This window comes from Antechinus flavipes, chromosome 6 (assembly GCF_016432865.1).
Source record: "Antechinus flavipes isolate AdamAnt ecotype Samford, QLD, Australia chromosome 6, AdamAnt_v2, whole genome shotgun sequence".
Lineage (NCBI taxonomy): Eukaryota > Metazoa > Chordata > Mammalia > Dasyuromorphia > Dasyuridae > Antechinus > Antechinus flavipes.
This window is the reverse complement of record NC_067403.1, coordinates 208,359,734-208,377,764: the sequence shown is the minus strand read 5'-3', so window position 1 is coordinate 208,377,764 and position 18,031 is coordinate 208,359,734. Positions and strand designations below refer to the sequence as shown.

The window sequence follows — 18,031 nt, the reverse complement described above, 5'->3', positions numbered from 1 at the left end:
CAGGTGCAAAATGTCTCACTGGACCCAGCCTGTGTCTCCCATGTCTCTGGCTTGAGCAGGCAAGAGCAGGGCTTGAAAGTTAATGGGGTACAGGATGCTGCCAAGTTGGACTTGGGTGGAAGGTTCAAGAAGCCAGCTTCCCTCCCCCTTCCTCAACTTTCCTTTCCCCATTAAGCTGAGAAACAGGATTTTTTTTAATGTAGGCAATCCTGAGGGGCTAGCTTTAAGGGGCACAAATCACGTGGAGGGTTTAGTTTTAAGGGTCACAAATCACGTGGAGGGTTTAGCTTTAAGGGGCACAAATCATGTGGCAAGTTTAAGGTTTACAGACAGGCCGAAGTTAGTCCCGGAGTCCAGAAATGGACTTCTTCTTGGTCTCCATTCATTCAAGAGGTGCTGGCCCAGGGCCAGAGCAGCAGCAGCGGCTGAGCTCCGGGGGTTCAAATAGAGCTCCCAAGTCTCTATGTAACTACTGTCTCAGATTCAATCAATACAGGACTTTGCAGGAGCTCACGACAAGCGGAGGAGGCAGCTATTGAGAGTATGGTTGTCCCCATTTTAAAGATCAGGGAAGAGAAGTTCAGGAGATTTGGGGTTTTTTTAACCCCAATTATATATTGGGTGAATTAAAAAGAAAGAGGCAAGTTGGTTAATGTGAAGTCTAAGGACACATTTTGATTCTCTTAGGGTCTGGGGAAATCAGAGTTGTAGAAATCAGCAAAGAAAGAAGCCCTTGGGGAAGGCACAGAGGAGCGGTGGGGTTCTTCACATCTTCGAACAGGGGGTGTCTACAAGGACCCTCACCAAGCCCACTGATAAGCCTGCAGAAAGGAACAAGATGCTCTGGAACTGGGCTCACTGCCCACCTCGGAGGGGGACTCTGGCACTGGAAGGAGGGCCCGAACCGGTCATTTCCTAGAGTCTGCTCCGGGAACCCCGCCCAGCTGCCTCCCTTGGCCACCTGCCACCCCCACGGACACGCAGCCACTCCACCAGGAAAGGGCCGGAGGTTTATTTTTGGTCTCAGCCGAGGAGCCACAGGGAGAGTGCCGTGGAGTGGTGCTCCCGTTTATTTAAAACCACTAAAAAGGGCAGAGCTCCAGGCTCCAGGAGGAGCGGAACTCCTATGGCAGGAGAACCCTGACCCTGCTCCCCGGCCTGCTTTCCTAGGCTCCTTGCTCCGAAATGAAACAATTCCAGGGAAAACAGGGCAGGTGGTCGGCGTCACGAGCGCGTTCCAAGGGAAGAATGCCCCTGGGGAGTGCCAGTCATGGGAAAGTTAGCTCCACCACATGCCATGTACCACTCCCAGAGCCTGGCACTTTCAGCTCCTTGTCCAAGACTGCCTCCAGCTCTGTTCTACCAGGACCGTGTCAATTCCTCCCCCTTCTCTGGGTCTCAGCTTCCCCACCTATAAAATTAGAGGGTTAGATTTACATTCTAAGGTTTAAATCTCAAACTTCTTTATCCGTGAGATTGCAGTGAAAGCGGTGAGCCCCCCAAGGACAGAGTCTTTTCTGTCTCACTGTACCCTGGGTGCTCAGCACACAGTAGGCACTTAATGAGTTCTTGCTGAATTGAGTCAAAGCAGGGAGCAAAACTCCACGCCATTAAGAGATGCCACGAGGATCCCAGACTCCTGAGTGACTTTACAAGTAGATCCCAAAGGGTCTATCCTGGGGACCCACCATAGAAATGCTCTGAAGGCCAGGAGGAGGGGGACCAGCTGCAGACCCCAAGCTCATTAAATAAGAACATCCTGGAGCCAAAAGGGCAGTCCTTTGAGAAGAGCTGGTCTGAACCTCTCATCTCACAAAGAAAGCAGGGTCTTGTAAGGTCATTCTGGGAGTTAGCTCCCAGCACAGCTGCCAGATTAAAATCTCAGGCTCCTGATGCCCACAAAGGTGCCACCCACAGTCAAGCTACAAGTGCTGTGAAGGTCCAGCTGGAGTACCAGATGCCAAGCAGACCCAGTCAGAGGAAAGGATTGCTCATGGAAGAGCAGGAGGCAGTGAAAGGCTGGCACCTGAGGTCATAGAGATGTCAAAGCTGATGGGGGATGCAGAAGGAGGGAAGATTGAAACAAATTGGGGAAAACACTCACAAAAAGGGTGAGAAATATAACCAAAATCTGTGTTATCATTAAAAAAATTGATATTGGATTGCTTGCCATCTTGGGGAGAAGGGAAGGGGGAGGAGAGGGAGAAAAAACTGGAACACAAGGTTTTACAAAAGGAATTATTGAAAACTAGCTTTGCGTGTATTCGAAAAAAATAAACTACTATTTAATTTTAAAAACAGCAACTCTTTCCCTCAAACAGCAGAAAAGTTTCTTTTCCACATGTTAGAATGGGGCAAGCACAGTGTCAGCCCTCAGCCCATAGGGAGATGCCCCAAAAGGCATCCTGAGCTTCCCTAACCTTTGAGCTTCCATCTTTGTGGGCTACCGGCACCTGACTCAACTCTCCCATATGCAGGGTCTTGCCATCCCCCACTATCCCTCCAGCTGAGATGCTGCCTTTAACATTGTTAAATTGTTAACATTGTTAGCATTGTTAAGATGCGAAAGTTGTGTCTGCCTCAGCGGAGAGAAGACATCTCCCAAAGGAGGACCAGTGAGAAATAAGAAGGGCCAAAAAGTGGGGATCTCTCTGAAAAAAACTAATTACGCTCACAATCTTTTCGTTGGCACGGTGACACTGCCTGCTCCCATGCAGCAGGACTCTGCCCCTGTCCAAATTAGCACCATCCATTAAATCACTAGATTTAAAGCTGGAAGGGACCTTATTGAGATTTGGAGACATTTTTAGTCACATCTGACTCTTCATGACCCCTTTTGGGGGTTTCTTGGCAAAGATACTGGAGTGATTGACCATTTCCTTCTCCAGTTCATTTTACAGATAAGGAAACTAAGGCAAACAGGGACTTGCCCAAAGTCACAGGACTCAAGTGTCTGAGGCAAGATTTGAACTTAGGAAGATGTGTCTTTCTGCCTTCTGGCACTCTATTCACTGCTCCCCCTGGCTGCCCTTAGAAAGGGTCCTTAGAAGCCATAAAGTCCAACATTTTACACAAGAGGAAACTAAGGTAGATGGAGGCTAAATGACTTGCTTAAGTGTCTGAAATGGGATTTGAATTAAAGTCTTCTTGATTCCAAATCCAGAACCTAATTTGCACTGCCCCACCTCCACCAAAAGGATTCATTATCTCCATCATTAATCATTGAGCAAGCATTTCAAAAAGCCCCACCTGGTCATAGTTTGGGCCCTAATTGACTCAGAGTGAATATAAGTACCAACTGTTGAGGAGCAACGCTGAGGGTCTTTCCCTCTCAGACTGGATTTTGGGGAGGTCTAAGTAAAAAAAAGGCTGTTTTTTAATCTCCATCTTACCTAGCCTTAATCATTGGGTATTAACTCAGTCCAACTGACCTGCTGAAATCCTTAGCTTGAAGAAGCCAGGGTCTCCCACTGCTATCTCCACTCATCTTGATCTATATCTGGTCACTCAGCCCAGATGGCTCCAGGGGAGAAGGTGATAACTGCTGACTTTGCACAGCCTCCCTCATTTAAATCTACTTCCCCTCCCTTTTATCACCAAGAATGAAAGCCAAATTATGGACTAGGAACCACCTAGTACTAAGGACAAAAATGAATGTGGTATCGATCCATGAAGAGTTCACATAGCAACCCAGAGGCTTCTGGGTTGGATATCCCCTGATAATGGGAGATCATCATAATGTAATTTGTGGTAAGAGTGTAGAGGTGGGGCAGAAAAGGGGGGGACAATCATCACTCTTGGGAATGTCCCTCTGCTAGCCAAAGAAGTTCTCAATGGGCACCTCTCATTTCACAGTCCCCCATCTCAAGAAACAGTTCTCTCACCATGGGTGGGAATTCGGTATTCCTATAGTATAGAGTCATTGCACTACTGTAAGGTAGGAGGCTAAGAAGGGTGGCTCCCTGACAGAAGGAAAGAAAGGAAAGAATTAAGAAAAGGCAGAGATGTGAATCTTCAACATGTGAACATGAGTGAATGAGGGTGACAGCTACAAGGATAACGAACAGGTCACTGGACCCACCTTTGACCCCTCCAGCTCTGTGGATGGAATGAATGTTGCATAGATGCTAAGTGAGGAGACAAGCTTCTATAGGAGGTTCAGAAGGAGGACCCTAATTTTCTACTAAAATGCTGAGATCTGGTGAGTTACAATGGACTTGAGAGTATGGAGGAGAATAATTTTAGTCACGGCTGTAGCACTTACTCTGGGTCTCCTCTGTACAGAGAGGACAGGATACCCTCACAGAGATCAGAGGGGGCTCTATCACATGGAAATCCCCCAGTCTGGTGGTCTTTCCATCACTTTACCATCCTGACTTTCAGGGTGGTGGTAAAAACCTGGGGTTCTCCTTCTGAACTTTTGCCACATAAATGTAAGCCAGTTAAGAACAGTGGGATGCCAGCGGGAGTCCCAATTTCATCTAAAGGGAGGTCCAGTTTCAGAGTCTGCTTACAGGGCACCTATGTCCAGTCAGCTGGGATTGGCTAAGAAGGATCTCGCCTCCTCTTTGTCAATTTGACAACCTTAAGCTTCTGAAATGGGTTTTGTTTTACAACTCTTTCTCCTTTAATTCCCTGTGAAAGCTCTGAAGCCAGGATTTATCTCCATTAAATTAAAGTAGCATCTGCTAATGTCCAGCTCTGGAAGGGAGGGGTGAGGTAGTGTGGGAGAAGAGTGAAGGGTGTGGACTAAACACTCTCAAGCCAAACATCATCAGAAATAAGAATGGAAAGAAACCCTTTGGAGAAGCTAGATGGGCAACAAATAAGAACCCACTGGGTCCTTAGCAGCGGGATACCCTGGGGGTACTGGACTGTTGGGGGCATGATCCTTCTACAGGACAAGGTGAATTAAGATTCTCTCTTCTGTCTCTAAGGGAGGGTCACAGTGCCAAGGCTATATTGGGATTACTGATTTCTCTTTCCACACAGATATCATCTTATTCTGAATTTATTCCCTCCCCCCAATAAAAGATTATCAATCACCATTTCTGCCATCTTTTTTTTGGTTTGGTTTTTTTTTTTTTTCATTTCTCTAAAAGGGTACAGAGAGGAGGAAATGGGAGGCTACCCTCCTTAGAATGTCCTCTCCGGGATCAGATTTTGCTTCCCAGAACAGGGGGACCTGAATTTGGGGGACCAGATGTATAAGGTGTTTCAATGCTCAAAGCAATTACGTTTTACTATCCAAACCTAAACTTACCCAGAACCAGTACTTAAGGTGTGCCTGGTTAGTCCCAAATCAAAAGACTTCTCAGGAATTTGTCCCTCCCCTTGAAATAGTTTCACTCCAGATCATCCAAACCCACACCAGAGCCCCAAGGAATGAGACTGAAAGCATTTTTGGCGATCACAGTCACCTTGGAAAGACCTTTTCTCCTCCGAAAAACACTGGCCCCCACAATTGACTGAGTCCCAGCAGCAGCTGGCACCCAAGAAGAGCTCACCCATTCATTCCTTAGTCCTGACTGCTTCTGAGCTGAGGGGTGAGGGCCAGACAGGCAAGGAATGAGGACAGGAATAAGGAAGCCTCCCCCGCCACCCCCCCCCCAGGCCTGGCCCAGCTTCCTCAGTGACTGTCTAACCCCCAGCTGTCAGGCCAGGACAACAGGAGAACTGGTATCCAAGGGGTTCTCAGAAGCAAAATGTTCCCTTGTAGGAACAGCTCCCCCTTCTATTCAGAGGGGCATGACTTGGCCAGGCTCTAGATTCACAGGCCAGAGGAGTCAAAAGAGGGAGCAGATGTGGGACCGTGCTAAATGGCAGGACGTGTGGGCCTGTGAGCAACCCCATTCCTGAATCTGAAGGTGACTGTGTCCTATAAGAGTTCCGATGGCTTGGGGAGGGGAATGGTTGGGGTGGGTGGGGGGTGCCTGCAGTTAAAATCGGCCCTAAAAGCCCGTCTTCTACTTGAGGAGGGAAAAGCTTCCTGCTCCAGACGAGCCTGGGGAAAGAGAAGAGAGCCACTTAAATTCACCCCAAAGAGGTTTGCTGACAGATCTGTATCCTCTGGGTGTTTCTAACTGGTTTCTGTTCACGAATACCTTAGAAAGCTTTGTGTCTGGAGGTGGCAAATATCATCAGAATGGCTCCCTGGAGCAAGTTTTGTAAAGAAGGAATGGGACGCGACTCTAGATATATTCCGAGGGGCTAAGGGGATCCTAATTCTATCCCAAGCCTGACTCCCTTGTGGCAGGCTGGGGATAGAACCAGATACTTTCACGGTCCTTTTGCCTGGGGGGGGCAAGTGTCCCAAGCATCCCCTCTCCCCTCCCAAAAAGGCCTGGGACCCCCTTCGGCAAGCAGCTCGTCGGTGTCCAGCACCTTTGACGCACATGCTTCTGTAGGAGAGGCTGGGAGACTGACTCTGTAGTCCATGGCAACGAGGAACCAATGGGAGGCCAAGGAGAGGGGGCTGCCATGGCGACATGGCCATAATCAGCTCTCCTCTCCAGCAGCAGCAAGGTGGGGGCTGGACCCAAATGGAGGGGATAGCGGAGGCAGAGGTGGAAGGGTGCTCCGGGTGCACGGCTCGGGGCTCCGTTGGAAGAAAGCCCAGCTCGGGTCCCAGGCCAAGCCTGGATCCTGCATTGGGTTCCCCACTGGGGTCCGGTGGATGGAGGGGGCGGGGTAGCCTAACTCCCCATTCAGAGCCCGAGTTTATGAATGGGTGAGCCGTGTGTTTCCCCCGCACCTCTCCGAGTACCTGTGTCTGTCCCTCGATTGGAGGGAGCCCTTGCCTCAGACTGCCACAACCACGGGTGCAGTGGGGGAGGGGTTCCCCATTTTCTCACTTAAATCTTTTATCCTTCTCCATCCCAGAGCAGGGTCAGAATTTAGATCTAAGGAGGCTTTGAAAGACCCCCAAGTCCCCCCTTGATCTCGAAGAGGAAGAAACCCAGGGGCAGAGCACACCCGAACCGGCTCTTTCCATTGCACCCCAGATTCTCCCCGAGTGCCCGACTCACTGCCATTGGCCAAGGTGTTCCTCCCACATTCCCCGGGGTCCCGCGTGCCCGGCCGGGCCGCATGGGGACAGGGACACGGAAGGGGACAGGGCTGAGCTGGGCGGCCAGGGGCCCCGTACCTGTAGCGGATCCAGTCGGAGTGGTGCTTGGAGGTCATGTCTCCCGGGGGGGCCGGGCCGCTGGCGGCTTGGGAGGCGGGGGCCCCGGGCCAGCGGGGCCTCGGGGGGCTGCTTCGCGCGCCCTGCTCAGCTCCCGGGGGCTCTGCCCGGGCCGCCTCCGCATCGTCCGCCGGCGGGCTGCCGGGGGACAGTTCGAGGGAGGGCGCGGGCTCAGTCCCGCCGCGGCCCGTCTGCCTTCTCCCCGGGCCCTGGCCCCGGCTCCGGCTCCGGCTCCGGCCCCGGCTCCGGCCGCATGGGCCGGGGGAGGGGCTGCGGGATGCGCCGAGGGACGCTCCGGCCCCGGCCGCTGGGGAGGTGGAGGTCCCCGGGCAGCGCGCGCGAGGCCGGTCCTGGGCGTCTGGGCGGGCTGAGTGTGTGTCTGTGTCTGTGTCTGTGTGCGTGTGTGTGGATGTGTGCGCGCGTGTGTGTGCGTGTGTGTCCGTGTCTGTGTGCGCGCCCCGCCCCGATCCGCTCAGTGCGCCCGCCCCCGCTCGCTCGCGCAGGACGCGCCCCCCCGCCCCCCCACCCCGAGCCGCAGCCCCTCCCCGCCCTTCCCTGCAGGGCTCCGGGGGGAGTGGGGGGATGGAGAGAGGGTGATGGATGGATGGGAAGACGACGATTGAAGGGATGGGGGATGGGCTGGCGGGGGAGGGGGGTAAACCAGCACCTCGGGCCCCCCTTTGGCTGGAGTTAATCCCGCCCCTCCACCTCCAGCACGTACGCAGCTCCCGGTCGGACACTGCACGCTTGGATATAAGAAATGGACGGAACCGTATAATCCCCGCTCTCCCTCAGGGGCAAATGCGGCGGCCCCGCCCCCCCCCCGGCTCCGTGTTCCAAACCTCGTGCAGCCCCATTTATGCGGAGCCAAAGGGTGAGACAAGGCCTGCTCTGGCCGGGACGCTGTTGTCAAAGTGTGAGAATCCAGTCGGGAAACCCGAGCCCAGGTCCTGGCTTCCACAGCCGTAGGTAGGCCCTCTAGCAGGTCACTTCTCCCCACGAACCCCCTGTCTTCCCGGGACCCTGACGCCTCTTCTGGGCATGGGAGCGGGGCCGAATTCCTGGCCCTGGCAGGTCCCAGGAACCGGAAAGGTCCAGCAGGGAGGGAAGCCTGCTGGGAAGTAAGGTCCAGAAGACCGACAGGTGAGTGTCGAACCCGTTTAGTCACAGCAAGCCTTAGACCAGATGCAGAACTGAAGGGTCAACTTTTGAGAACGGGAGGGGGAGGGGTGACTCACCCCTAAAAGATCACAAGTCTTGAAATTGATTTAGAAATGAGGTGCCATGTTCCTTTCGCGAGTCTGGGGACTTCCGCCAAGTATAACCCGACACTAATAGGTCAGCAAAGCCATTCCGAAGAGAAAATGCTGGATACGGATTCGGAGGGCCCCGTGGTCTCTTCCGGATCTAAACCTGTGACCCTCCGATCCCCCGCAACCGAAGAACATTCTGCCCTCTCACTGCTGAGTAAAGGCTTGTCGGAGGAACTGGAAATGGAGGGGATGCCTCCGTGGGGAACGGCGGATTATGGAACAGGAACGGGATGGAAGAAGAAAGGAGAGGCTGAGTTCAGAAAATCCTGAAAGACTCACATGACCTGAGGCGGAGTGAAGCGAGCAGAGCCGGGAGAACACTGTACACAGCAACAGCAAGGCTGTGTGACAGACCCAGCTCTTCTCAGCAATGCGGGGATCCAAGGCAGTTCCAAGAGACGGATGGAAAATGCCAGCCGCATCCAGAGCGAGGGCCAAGGAGACCAAATGCAGAGCAAAGCTATGTTCGTTTGCTTCTTTTTTCTCCTAATTTTTTCCCTTTTTTCCTTTTGTTTTGACTTTCCCTTTTGTTCTTTGTCCCTTTGTGCTGATTTTTCTTTCACAACATGACAAATATGGAAATGTGTTCAAAATGATTGTGCATATATAATCTATACCAGATTGCTTGCTGGCTCGGGGAGGGGGAAGTAAGGGAAGGAGGGAAAAAATCTGGAACACAAAAATCTTATAAAAATGTTGAAAGCTTTTACGTGTAGTAAGAAAAATAAAACACTATTGGGAGAAAAAATCTTGTAAATGGATGGATGGCAATGTGGTTAAGTTGAAAAGCCATATTTGTTGGTAAAAGGGACATTAGAGAATGTCTAATTACCAAGCAGTGGAGTCAGGATTTGTACCCAGATCCTCTGATTCAATCCAGCATGTCTCCCCTGCACCACCTTGCCAGGACTGGGTTCATGCCTTGGCTCAGCCACTTACTGGCTGTATCTCCCCACCAAATCATTCTATTTTGGCAGGCCTCCATTTCCTCCTCTGCAAAATGAAGAAATTAGACTACACCAAGTATTCTTGACCTTTTGTGTGTCATGGACCCCTTTGGCCATCTGAATGCCTGAATCTCCTCTCAGAAAATATTTTAAATACATTAAATAAAATATACAGAATTACAAGGAAAATCACAGGTTGGTGAAAATAAAGTTGCAAGTTTTTTTTTTCCCTTCTAAGATCGTGGATCCCCTGAAATCTAAGAACTGTTCTCTAAGATTCCTTCCCCCCAGAAACTTTATGAGTGTCCCCCAAACAGATACATCCCCAGCCTGAGGAGAGGGTGGGCAGAAGGAAGAGCCTTACAGAATGTTAGAATGGATAGAAATCTTAGAGATCATCTAATCACAGAATTAAAAAAAACCCAAATCAACAATTTTGAGAACTGAAAAGAACTTCTCAGTCCTCTTGGCTACTCCAATGTACGAAAGGAATCTCCACTATAAAATACCAAATGTTCTCTGCTTCAAGACCAACCTAGTCATTTTACAAATGAAAAAAACAAGTCTAGAGAAGAAAATTATTTATCTAAGGTCACCTGAGCTAATTAATGTAAAGCAATAGGACTTGATTCTCAGACTTTATAACTCGTGTGGAAAAGACATCACCTGTCTAGCCAAAGAAAAGATCATGGAACTAACTCACAGAAATGCAAGCTCTAGCCTTATAAATGCCTGTTGAATCACTGTTACCTTGGGCCATTATCATTCTCTGGGATTCAGTTTCTTCATCCAGAAGAGGATAACAGGACTGTCCCCTCTTCCTTCTTGAGGAGGAGCCTATTTATTTGTTGTAATGGAAACACTGAATGGTACCATGTAATTCCTCCTCTCCTTAAGGAACAAATATAGTGCCCTCACTTCTTGTCCAAATGGGTCTGGGCCATTCAAGACTCCTTCTCCCTTCTCTCCTCACCCCACACCACCGAGGGATCCCCGAAGCCAGGGCAGCAGTTAGGGAGGCAGCTGGCATAGAGATGAAGTGCTATGACTGGATAAACTAGCCTTTCTCTCCCCAGTACTAGCCTCAACTGACTTTAGTTAATCAGCCTTGGCCTGGTAAGTACACGATGGAAGTGGGGAAAACAGACAAAAAAAGCTGTTGGATTTTCAAAAGCATTTGCCAGAGAAAGCCTCCTCCTCTCTTCGTCCCTCTTCCTCCTCCTCCTCACTGTGTTAAGGAATCAGCATCGATCCCCTGCTCCCTCTCAGAGGGATCCCCCATCATGTTGTAGAATGTGCACCCGTCACTTAGAAACGTACCAGGCAATTTGCCCTGCTCCTTGTTCCCTTACTGGGTATATGTGGCCAGCGTTGGGGCTTACTCTGATCTCTCCACACCCACACGCAACCCTAGCAACTGCTGCCTTGCCAACTGCCCATCTCTTTCCACTCAGCCAAACTCTAGACATCCTCCAAGAAAGCCTCCCTGACTCCTTTCCCATCCACCCCCAGCCCACAATTATCTCTCTTCTCAAATCCCATAATACTTAGTTGTACCAGTCCCCGGGGAATTAGGGAGAGCAGTCTGCAAGTCATTTCCCACTCTGTCTGTGCATGTATGTCCTATCTCCCATGACAAGATGCAGCCAGAACAGGAGCAATATTGCCTCTCTGACTCCTTCCATGCTCTGGCAACCCAACAAAGAGCAGGGGCTAAATGAATATTTGTTGACTATCTGTAAGCTGCTTAGATCAGTCCCTAAGGGCATACAGTGAGTAGACCTAAGATGAATCATTTGAAGAAGACAGCCAACAGCCCAGTTTCCCCCAGGGCAAAGTAGGACATTTATTCTTATCCTTTAAGATTCTCTTCTCTTTCCTCCTCCACCTTCCTTACAAGGGGGTAAGGTCTGCATGAAGCCCAGGGTCGGCTTTTCTAGCTTCACATCTCAGGTCAAACCTGCATATGCTTGTTCTTTTTTCATCTAAACCCCCTGCTCTCCACTGCCCTTAGCCAGACACTGCACTAGCCTCTGGGGCCAAGCAGTGGGAGTCTCATTGTTCTTCCACATGACAGCCCCCAGATTTTCATTCAAGGACAGCAAATAAAGGCAGATAATTCTATAGAAGGATAAGATTGTTGAAAGACTGGGCTCTGAGGCTCCCATACTTTGCCATTTTCAAGTTGTGTGGGACCTTAACTAAGTCACTTCTCTCTGAGCCTCAGTCGCCCCATCTAAAAAATGGGCTTTGATTAAAGTAAAATTTAAATAGTGTCCCTACTATCTATAAGAAGAAAGTCTCCATATACACCAAAAGTATTTGTAGCACCATATTTTTTGTGATAACAAAGAATTAGAAGCAGAGTGGATGCTTATCAAATAGGGTATGGCCGGACATACTTTTGTACATGAATGTGATAGGATTACATTGTGTAATATGTGTGTGATGAACAGAGAATCTTGAGAAGCCCCAGAAGAACCAATGAAGAGTAAAGTAAGCAGAACCAAGAAAACAATATATACCCTGATGACAACAATATAAGTGGGAAGAACCACACACCAAAAGTTCAAAAATGAATGTAACAAAATGATAAAGATCAAGTCACACCAGCCCTGAAGTCAGGAGGACCTGAGTTCAAATCCGACCTCAGACTGAGGCCACTGAACACTGCCTAGCTGTGTGACCCTGGGCAAGTCACTTAACCCCAATTACCTCAGCAAAAAAAAAAAAAAAAAAATCAAGTCAAAACTAAATGAGAAATGAGGAGACACCCTCAGCCCACCCTTTCATGGAGATGAGGGAGACACGGGTGTCACACTTTGCACAGGTTTTTGAATTTTTTTTGAATATATCAATTATGCTCATTTTTCCATTTATCTTTAAAGATACCCTTTTTTATGTGGGATGGCTCTCTGGGAGAGAGAGGAGAAAGGGAAGGGATACTTAGTATAATTATCATGAGGAAAGAAACAGAAAACATCACTCAAAACTTATTTAAGACAAAAATAATGTGCCCTCTAAGTTCAAAAGCCCACAATTCCTCGTCTTCCTTAACTTTACTCTACTGTGTTTCCCTGATAATAAGACCTATTTCGAAAATAAGCCCTCTGGTGTTTTTCTGTCCAAAAAATTAATAAGACAGTGTCTTATTATCAGGGAAACATGGTAAGTTAAATCATGTCAGCACCTTCACCTGATACTTATGAGGTCCTGTCCAGACCAGTCACCGTCCATACTCCAGTTTGTCAATACCCGCTTTGATGTGTGATGTGCAAGACTGAACACAGAATCCCAAATGTGATGTGACCAGGACCGTGTATTCTTGTCCCAAGAGAACGTGGATCAATGTAGAAACCCAAGTTTCTGCAACTTACAATATGATCTGTGGGATCTTAGGCAACTCAGTAAACTTTTGGTTTAGTTCATATAATAAAAGTTTGAATTGTGTAATCTCTGGTCCCTTCCAGCACTAAATCTCTGAACCTCAAGGACCTCCCTCCCTCTGGACACTATCTGCTTGCAGTGCACCCCAAGATCCTAAAGAATTCTTGTCTGCTTGACTACACAGGCCTCAACCCTCTCTTTCCTCTTGCATCCTTAGGATGGAATGAAGTGATATCATCATCTAGCTCCCAGAAATGGAGAAGAGGCAAAACCAGCCTTTCCTGATCCTTGAAAACTGTTGGGAAGGAGGCCGTCATAGGGCTGTGAAATCTCTCTCTTGGAGATACTTGTGGTGTAGGAAAAGGAAGACTAGATTTGGGGACAGATTTGAGTTGAAATATTACTGCCTAAGAGACCTTGGGAAATTCACTTTTCCTGAAGGAAAGGGGAAGGTGAAGCATTATTATTTTAAAAATTGGAGATTAAACTGCTTGAGCTTTAAGGATAAAGTCTATAATTCCATGAGTCCTTAGTTTAGAGAGAAGACAGGGCCCATAGGTATATGGGCAGGGCTATAATTGCATCATGCTTGAAAGCAGGGGATTAGACGAGTTGACCTCTGGAAGCCCTTTCTAAAATAGCCACAAGTTAATAAAGGGTCTGAGAGGCCATCATTTCAGAGATGGCTATTACAAAGAACAGACCATTTTCCCTTCAAATTCTAGTAAATGGTGTGGTTCTCTTCCCCCTTCCTCCCCCTTCAAATTGCCTAATACCTTGAAGCAGCAAGCATTAGGGCTGGCAGCAGCCACAGGAACCAGAGGTAATTCAATCAGCTAAAGAGATGCTCAAACTCTCTCCTGAGGGAGCAGGGACAAGGAAAGAGCAAAGGGGAATTTGAGGAGCATGGATGTTCTTTTGACTATCTGCAACAGCGTTCTTGTGCCTGTTAGGGCTGTTTTGAATGAAGTTTATGTTTCCGTCCTGTTCAAAGTACCATAATAATTTCTAAAAGGAATTTCTAAAAGGTAATATTAGAAGTTGAGAGAGCCGGGTTTAAAATGTTAAGCCAGGAACAAACCCAGACCCTTCGCTTGCCAATTCAATACTACCGACAATTCTAACAGACAGAAAGCCATAAAACTTGACAAAATGGGGCTGGGGGAGTCCCAAATTGCAAGTTTCAGTAAAAGAATGCACTGACCTGAGTTATTTGTTACCTTTACTACAATAAGAGCAGTGGCAGACAGGAAATTAATACCCCATTTAGAAAGTAGAGGCAAGGCAGCTTCAATACAGCTGAGGGGGCTCCTCCCAGCAGAAAATGCCAACAAAAAATGTCCCCACTAACTCATAGGCTCAGAAGTGTGAGTGCAAATGTACGTCTGGACAGAATTAAGAGATCACGGGATGGAAACTAGAGGAGATCTCAGAAATCAGTGAGTCTGACTCAGTCATTATACAGGTGAGGAGACTGAAGATAGGTTCAGTAATTTGTCCCAGGTCACCCAAGTGATAAATAGCAGATCCTTTGACACCATCTCCAGTGTTTTTTCTATTATACTATACTTATCTGCTACCTCCCTGGGGTTGTTGTGAGAGAAAATGAGATCATATTTGTAAATGACTCTGCAAGCTTTAAAGTGCTAAGCAATGCTAGATAGACACACACACACACACACACACACACACACACACACAGATAGATATGTAGGTAGCTCTATATGTATTGTATATTCATGTCCATTCACATATACATATATGTATGTGTATATGTACTTATACATACATGTGTATTGTGTAAGTGTATGATACATACATATGTATGTTCCTTCCCACAATCAATCTATTCCAAAATCTGGTCAAATTGGGCTATTCATCATCCCCCTGAACACATTCTGTGCTTTCCCACGTCAGTCAACAAACATTTATAAACATAACCAGAACAGAAAGCAATCCTTGCCCTCAAGGAGCTTACGTTCTAATGGGGGAAGACAACACATAAAAATGAGGGAGAAAGTGCCCTGTGCAGAGAATGAAAGATGTCCTTCTTCAGAATGGAAGTTCTGGGAAAAACTTGCTAATGGAAGAAGGGGCTGCCAGGGAGGAGGGAGAAGGCAGACAGAAGCAAGTGGCTAAGTCTGGAGAGTGAAATGTGGCCACTCTGAGCCCTTCTTGCCCTTCTAGGAAGAACCCATTTCCCTTCCTTCCACTCTTGTGCCTTTACTCATATTGTTCCCTGTGCCTAAGATGCCTTCCTCACCTCCACCCACTGATTTTCTAACAATCCTCTGGAAACAATGAAGTGTAATGGGAGTTGACCTTGGATTTGGGGAAATCTGGATTCAGTTCCTAGCTCTGTTACTTGCTACATATGACTTTGGACAAGTTTTCCTATTTATAAAATAAGAAGGTTAAACAAGATGGTCTCTGAGGTCCCCTGAGCATCGATAATCTAGGGTCATTAAAGTCTAATCCAGGTTGCCTCCTCCAGGAAGCCTTCCCTAATCACAAAACCATAGGCTAAGAGCTGGAAGGGACAACGAGCCCAACAGTCTCACTCCACAGATGAGGAGCCAGCCCTTAAAAGATGTGTCCGTGCCCAGTGAATCCAGGGTCTTTTCTGCTGAACTGTATTGAGCCTGGGGACTCACACCTTTCTGTTACGCTTGAAGGACACCATTTTGCTCTACAATTATTGGTGTAAATAGCCTATCCCTCATCCCTCCCCCCTACCCTACCCTTATTAGGTTAGCGCTCGACAACTTTTTATCTCCCTAACAGTGATCACAATATCCTCTCTGTACAGAGGGAACACTTGCCTAATGTGTGGTGGATGGAAAATGAAATTGGAATTAATTGAAAAATTAAGAAATGAAGGAAAAGATGGCTTCAAAAAGACTCCTATGATGCAGAACCAAAAGAATTCTTCCTATGATGTCAGCATTAATTTTTAAAATGAACAATTATGAAAGACTTGAGAATGTCAATCAAATGATCAACTGCGATCCTAGAAAAACAATAAAGAACATTGGCTCCCTCGGGATTGGGGAGAATGGATCAGTATGCACAATAAGAAAGGCACTTATGGACGTGACCAGTGTAGGAAAGTGTTTTGCTTAACTAGGCTTCCATGACACAAGTGTTCTATATTACTTGCTTTCTTCTCTCCTTTCTTCCTTTCTTTTTTCCTCCCTCCTTTCCTCTTTCCCTTCCTTCCCTTCTTTCTTTTCAAACATTCAATAAAAATAACTGAAAAAAAGAAAAAAAAAAAAAAAGGAAGGAAAGAAGGGAGAGAGGGAGAGAGGAAGGAAGAAAACATCACATGCATGTTGCTATTTATGAAAGGGGTACATATGCTAGCACACCTTTCTCTACGTGTGTCAGTGTATACACAAGAGCACATGGTTCTAAGTGTGTAGGAATGTACCCAAATATATGTGTGCAATGGCACCTGTGTTTTAAAAGGACCTCTTTGTGTATATGTGTGTGTTGTTCCCATTCTCAGGTCCCATATGGAAGAAATCTGGGAAGAGGTAGAGAAATACTGACCTTGAAGCCAAGAGATGTGGAGTTTCAGTGCTGAATCTACCATGAAGGTGCTGAATGACCCCGGACACTCCCTTCCCTGCTCTAAATTTTAAATTCCTCTTCTCTTTGCTCCTCTAATCTCTTCTCTCCTTTTCTTTTCCTCTATTCTCTTTTCTTTTCTCTTCCTCTCTCTCCTCTTATCTTCTCTTTGCTCCTCTAATCTCTTCTCTCCTTTTCTTTTCCTCTATTCTCTTTTCCTCTTTTTCTCCTCTCTTTTCTTCTTTCTTCTCTTCTTTTACCTTCTCTCCTCTATTCTCTTTTCTTTTCTCCTCTTCTTCTCTTTTCCTCTTCTCTTTGCTCTTTTCTTCTTTCCTCTTTTCTTCTTTTCTCCTCTTCTTCTCTTTTCCTCTTCTCTTCCCTTTCCTATTATCTATTCTTTCCTTTCCTTTCTATTCTCTTTTCTTTTCTCCTCTTCTTCTCTTTTCCTCTTCTCTTTGCTCTTTTCTTCTTTTCTCCTGTATTCTCTTTTCTTTTCTCCTCTTCTTCTCTTTTCCTCTTCTCTTTGCTCTTTTCTTCTTTTCTCCTGTATTCTCTTTTCTCTTCTCTTCTCTCATTTTCTTTATATATACCCTATTTCTCCATGACTTTATCAGATACTACAGCTTCAATTATCCCCTTGTCTCAGCTATCCCACAGATCTCTATTTCCATCCCTAATCTCTCTCTAGAAATCTAGTCCTGCATCACTAATGATCTTTGAAACATTTCATGCTGGATATCTTATAGACATCTCACATGCAACATATCACAGGCAGATACAGTATTTCCCCAAAAAAATATAATCCTCTTTCCAACGTCCCTGTTTCCACTGAGGGGCATCATCACCCTTCCAGAGACAAAGTCCTCAAATGAGCTGAAATTCTATTCCAGGGACATGGGAATCCCCCCAACATTAGCCAGCGTTCCAGTACAGGAGGCTTAGCCCAAAGAACAAGACAATGTGGAAGGCTGGGGAGTTTGGAGGAAGGGATGGTGCTATCCAGGAAAAGCAGGACTATCTGGCCACTTACAGTGAAATTTCTGAGGGCAATGGGCAACATGGTGGGAGGTTGTTAGAGACATTGTCAAGTCTCTGTGACTAAGTCTCATCTACTTCATCATCTACATCATACCATTGGTATGACCTTGGATACATCACAATCTCTTGAAGCATCTCAAAGGGATTAAGGGGGTTAGATCAGATGATCTCTAAGGTCTTATATGGCCCTAAAATCCTGTGAATGTCAGATTAGAAATTTAGAACCAGTTAGGAACCTAGAGATTCCCCAATCTACCCTTCACTCCTTTTTCAAATGAGCAAACCAAGGCATGAAGGAGTTCAATAATTAGTCTAAATTCACAAGTGTCTAAAGTGGGATTTGAATCCAGTCTATTGCCTTCTCTGCTATCTGACACCACCCTCAGATCTCTGATCCACTGGCACCTTTTGTCACTTTTCTTCTCTGAAGTTGCCAGGATGACAGGCAGGTCTTTGAGGCTGCTTAGGGGAGGCTCTTGGAAGGCTTCCTCTTTTTCTCTGGCCGTCAAGATCCAGCCCTAAGGTAATGCTACACTCTCAACTCCCCTAACCTCTTTCCAAGGATTTCTGAAATGAAGGCATCTGAGTTC

At 47.2% G+C, this 18,031-nt stretch overlaps 1 protein-coding gene across 5 annotated transcripts in view; it reads right to left on the bottom strand.

Moving 5' to 3' along the window:
* The window catches only part of TUB (TUB bipartite transcription factor), a 130,507-nt gene that overhangs the window by 57,001 nt on the left and 55,475 nt on the right, over positions 1–18,031 (bottom strand). Inside the window, exon 1 of one of the 5 annotated variants that reach the window (XM_051963964.1) lies at positions 7,148–7,646. The exons of 3 other annotated variants lie outside the window; for them this stretch is intronic. In XM_051963964.1, the coding sequence (XP_051819924.1) occupies positions 7,148–7,185 (38 nt within the window). In that variant the 5' untranslated portion in view covers positions 7,186–7,646. Of the gene's footprint in view, positions 1–7,147; positions 7,647–18,031 lie in introns of those variants that run through there. One more of the 5 variants, XM_051963963.1, reaches the window with a different exon arrangement.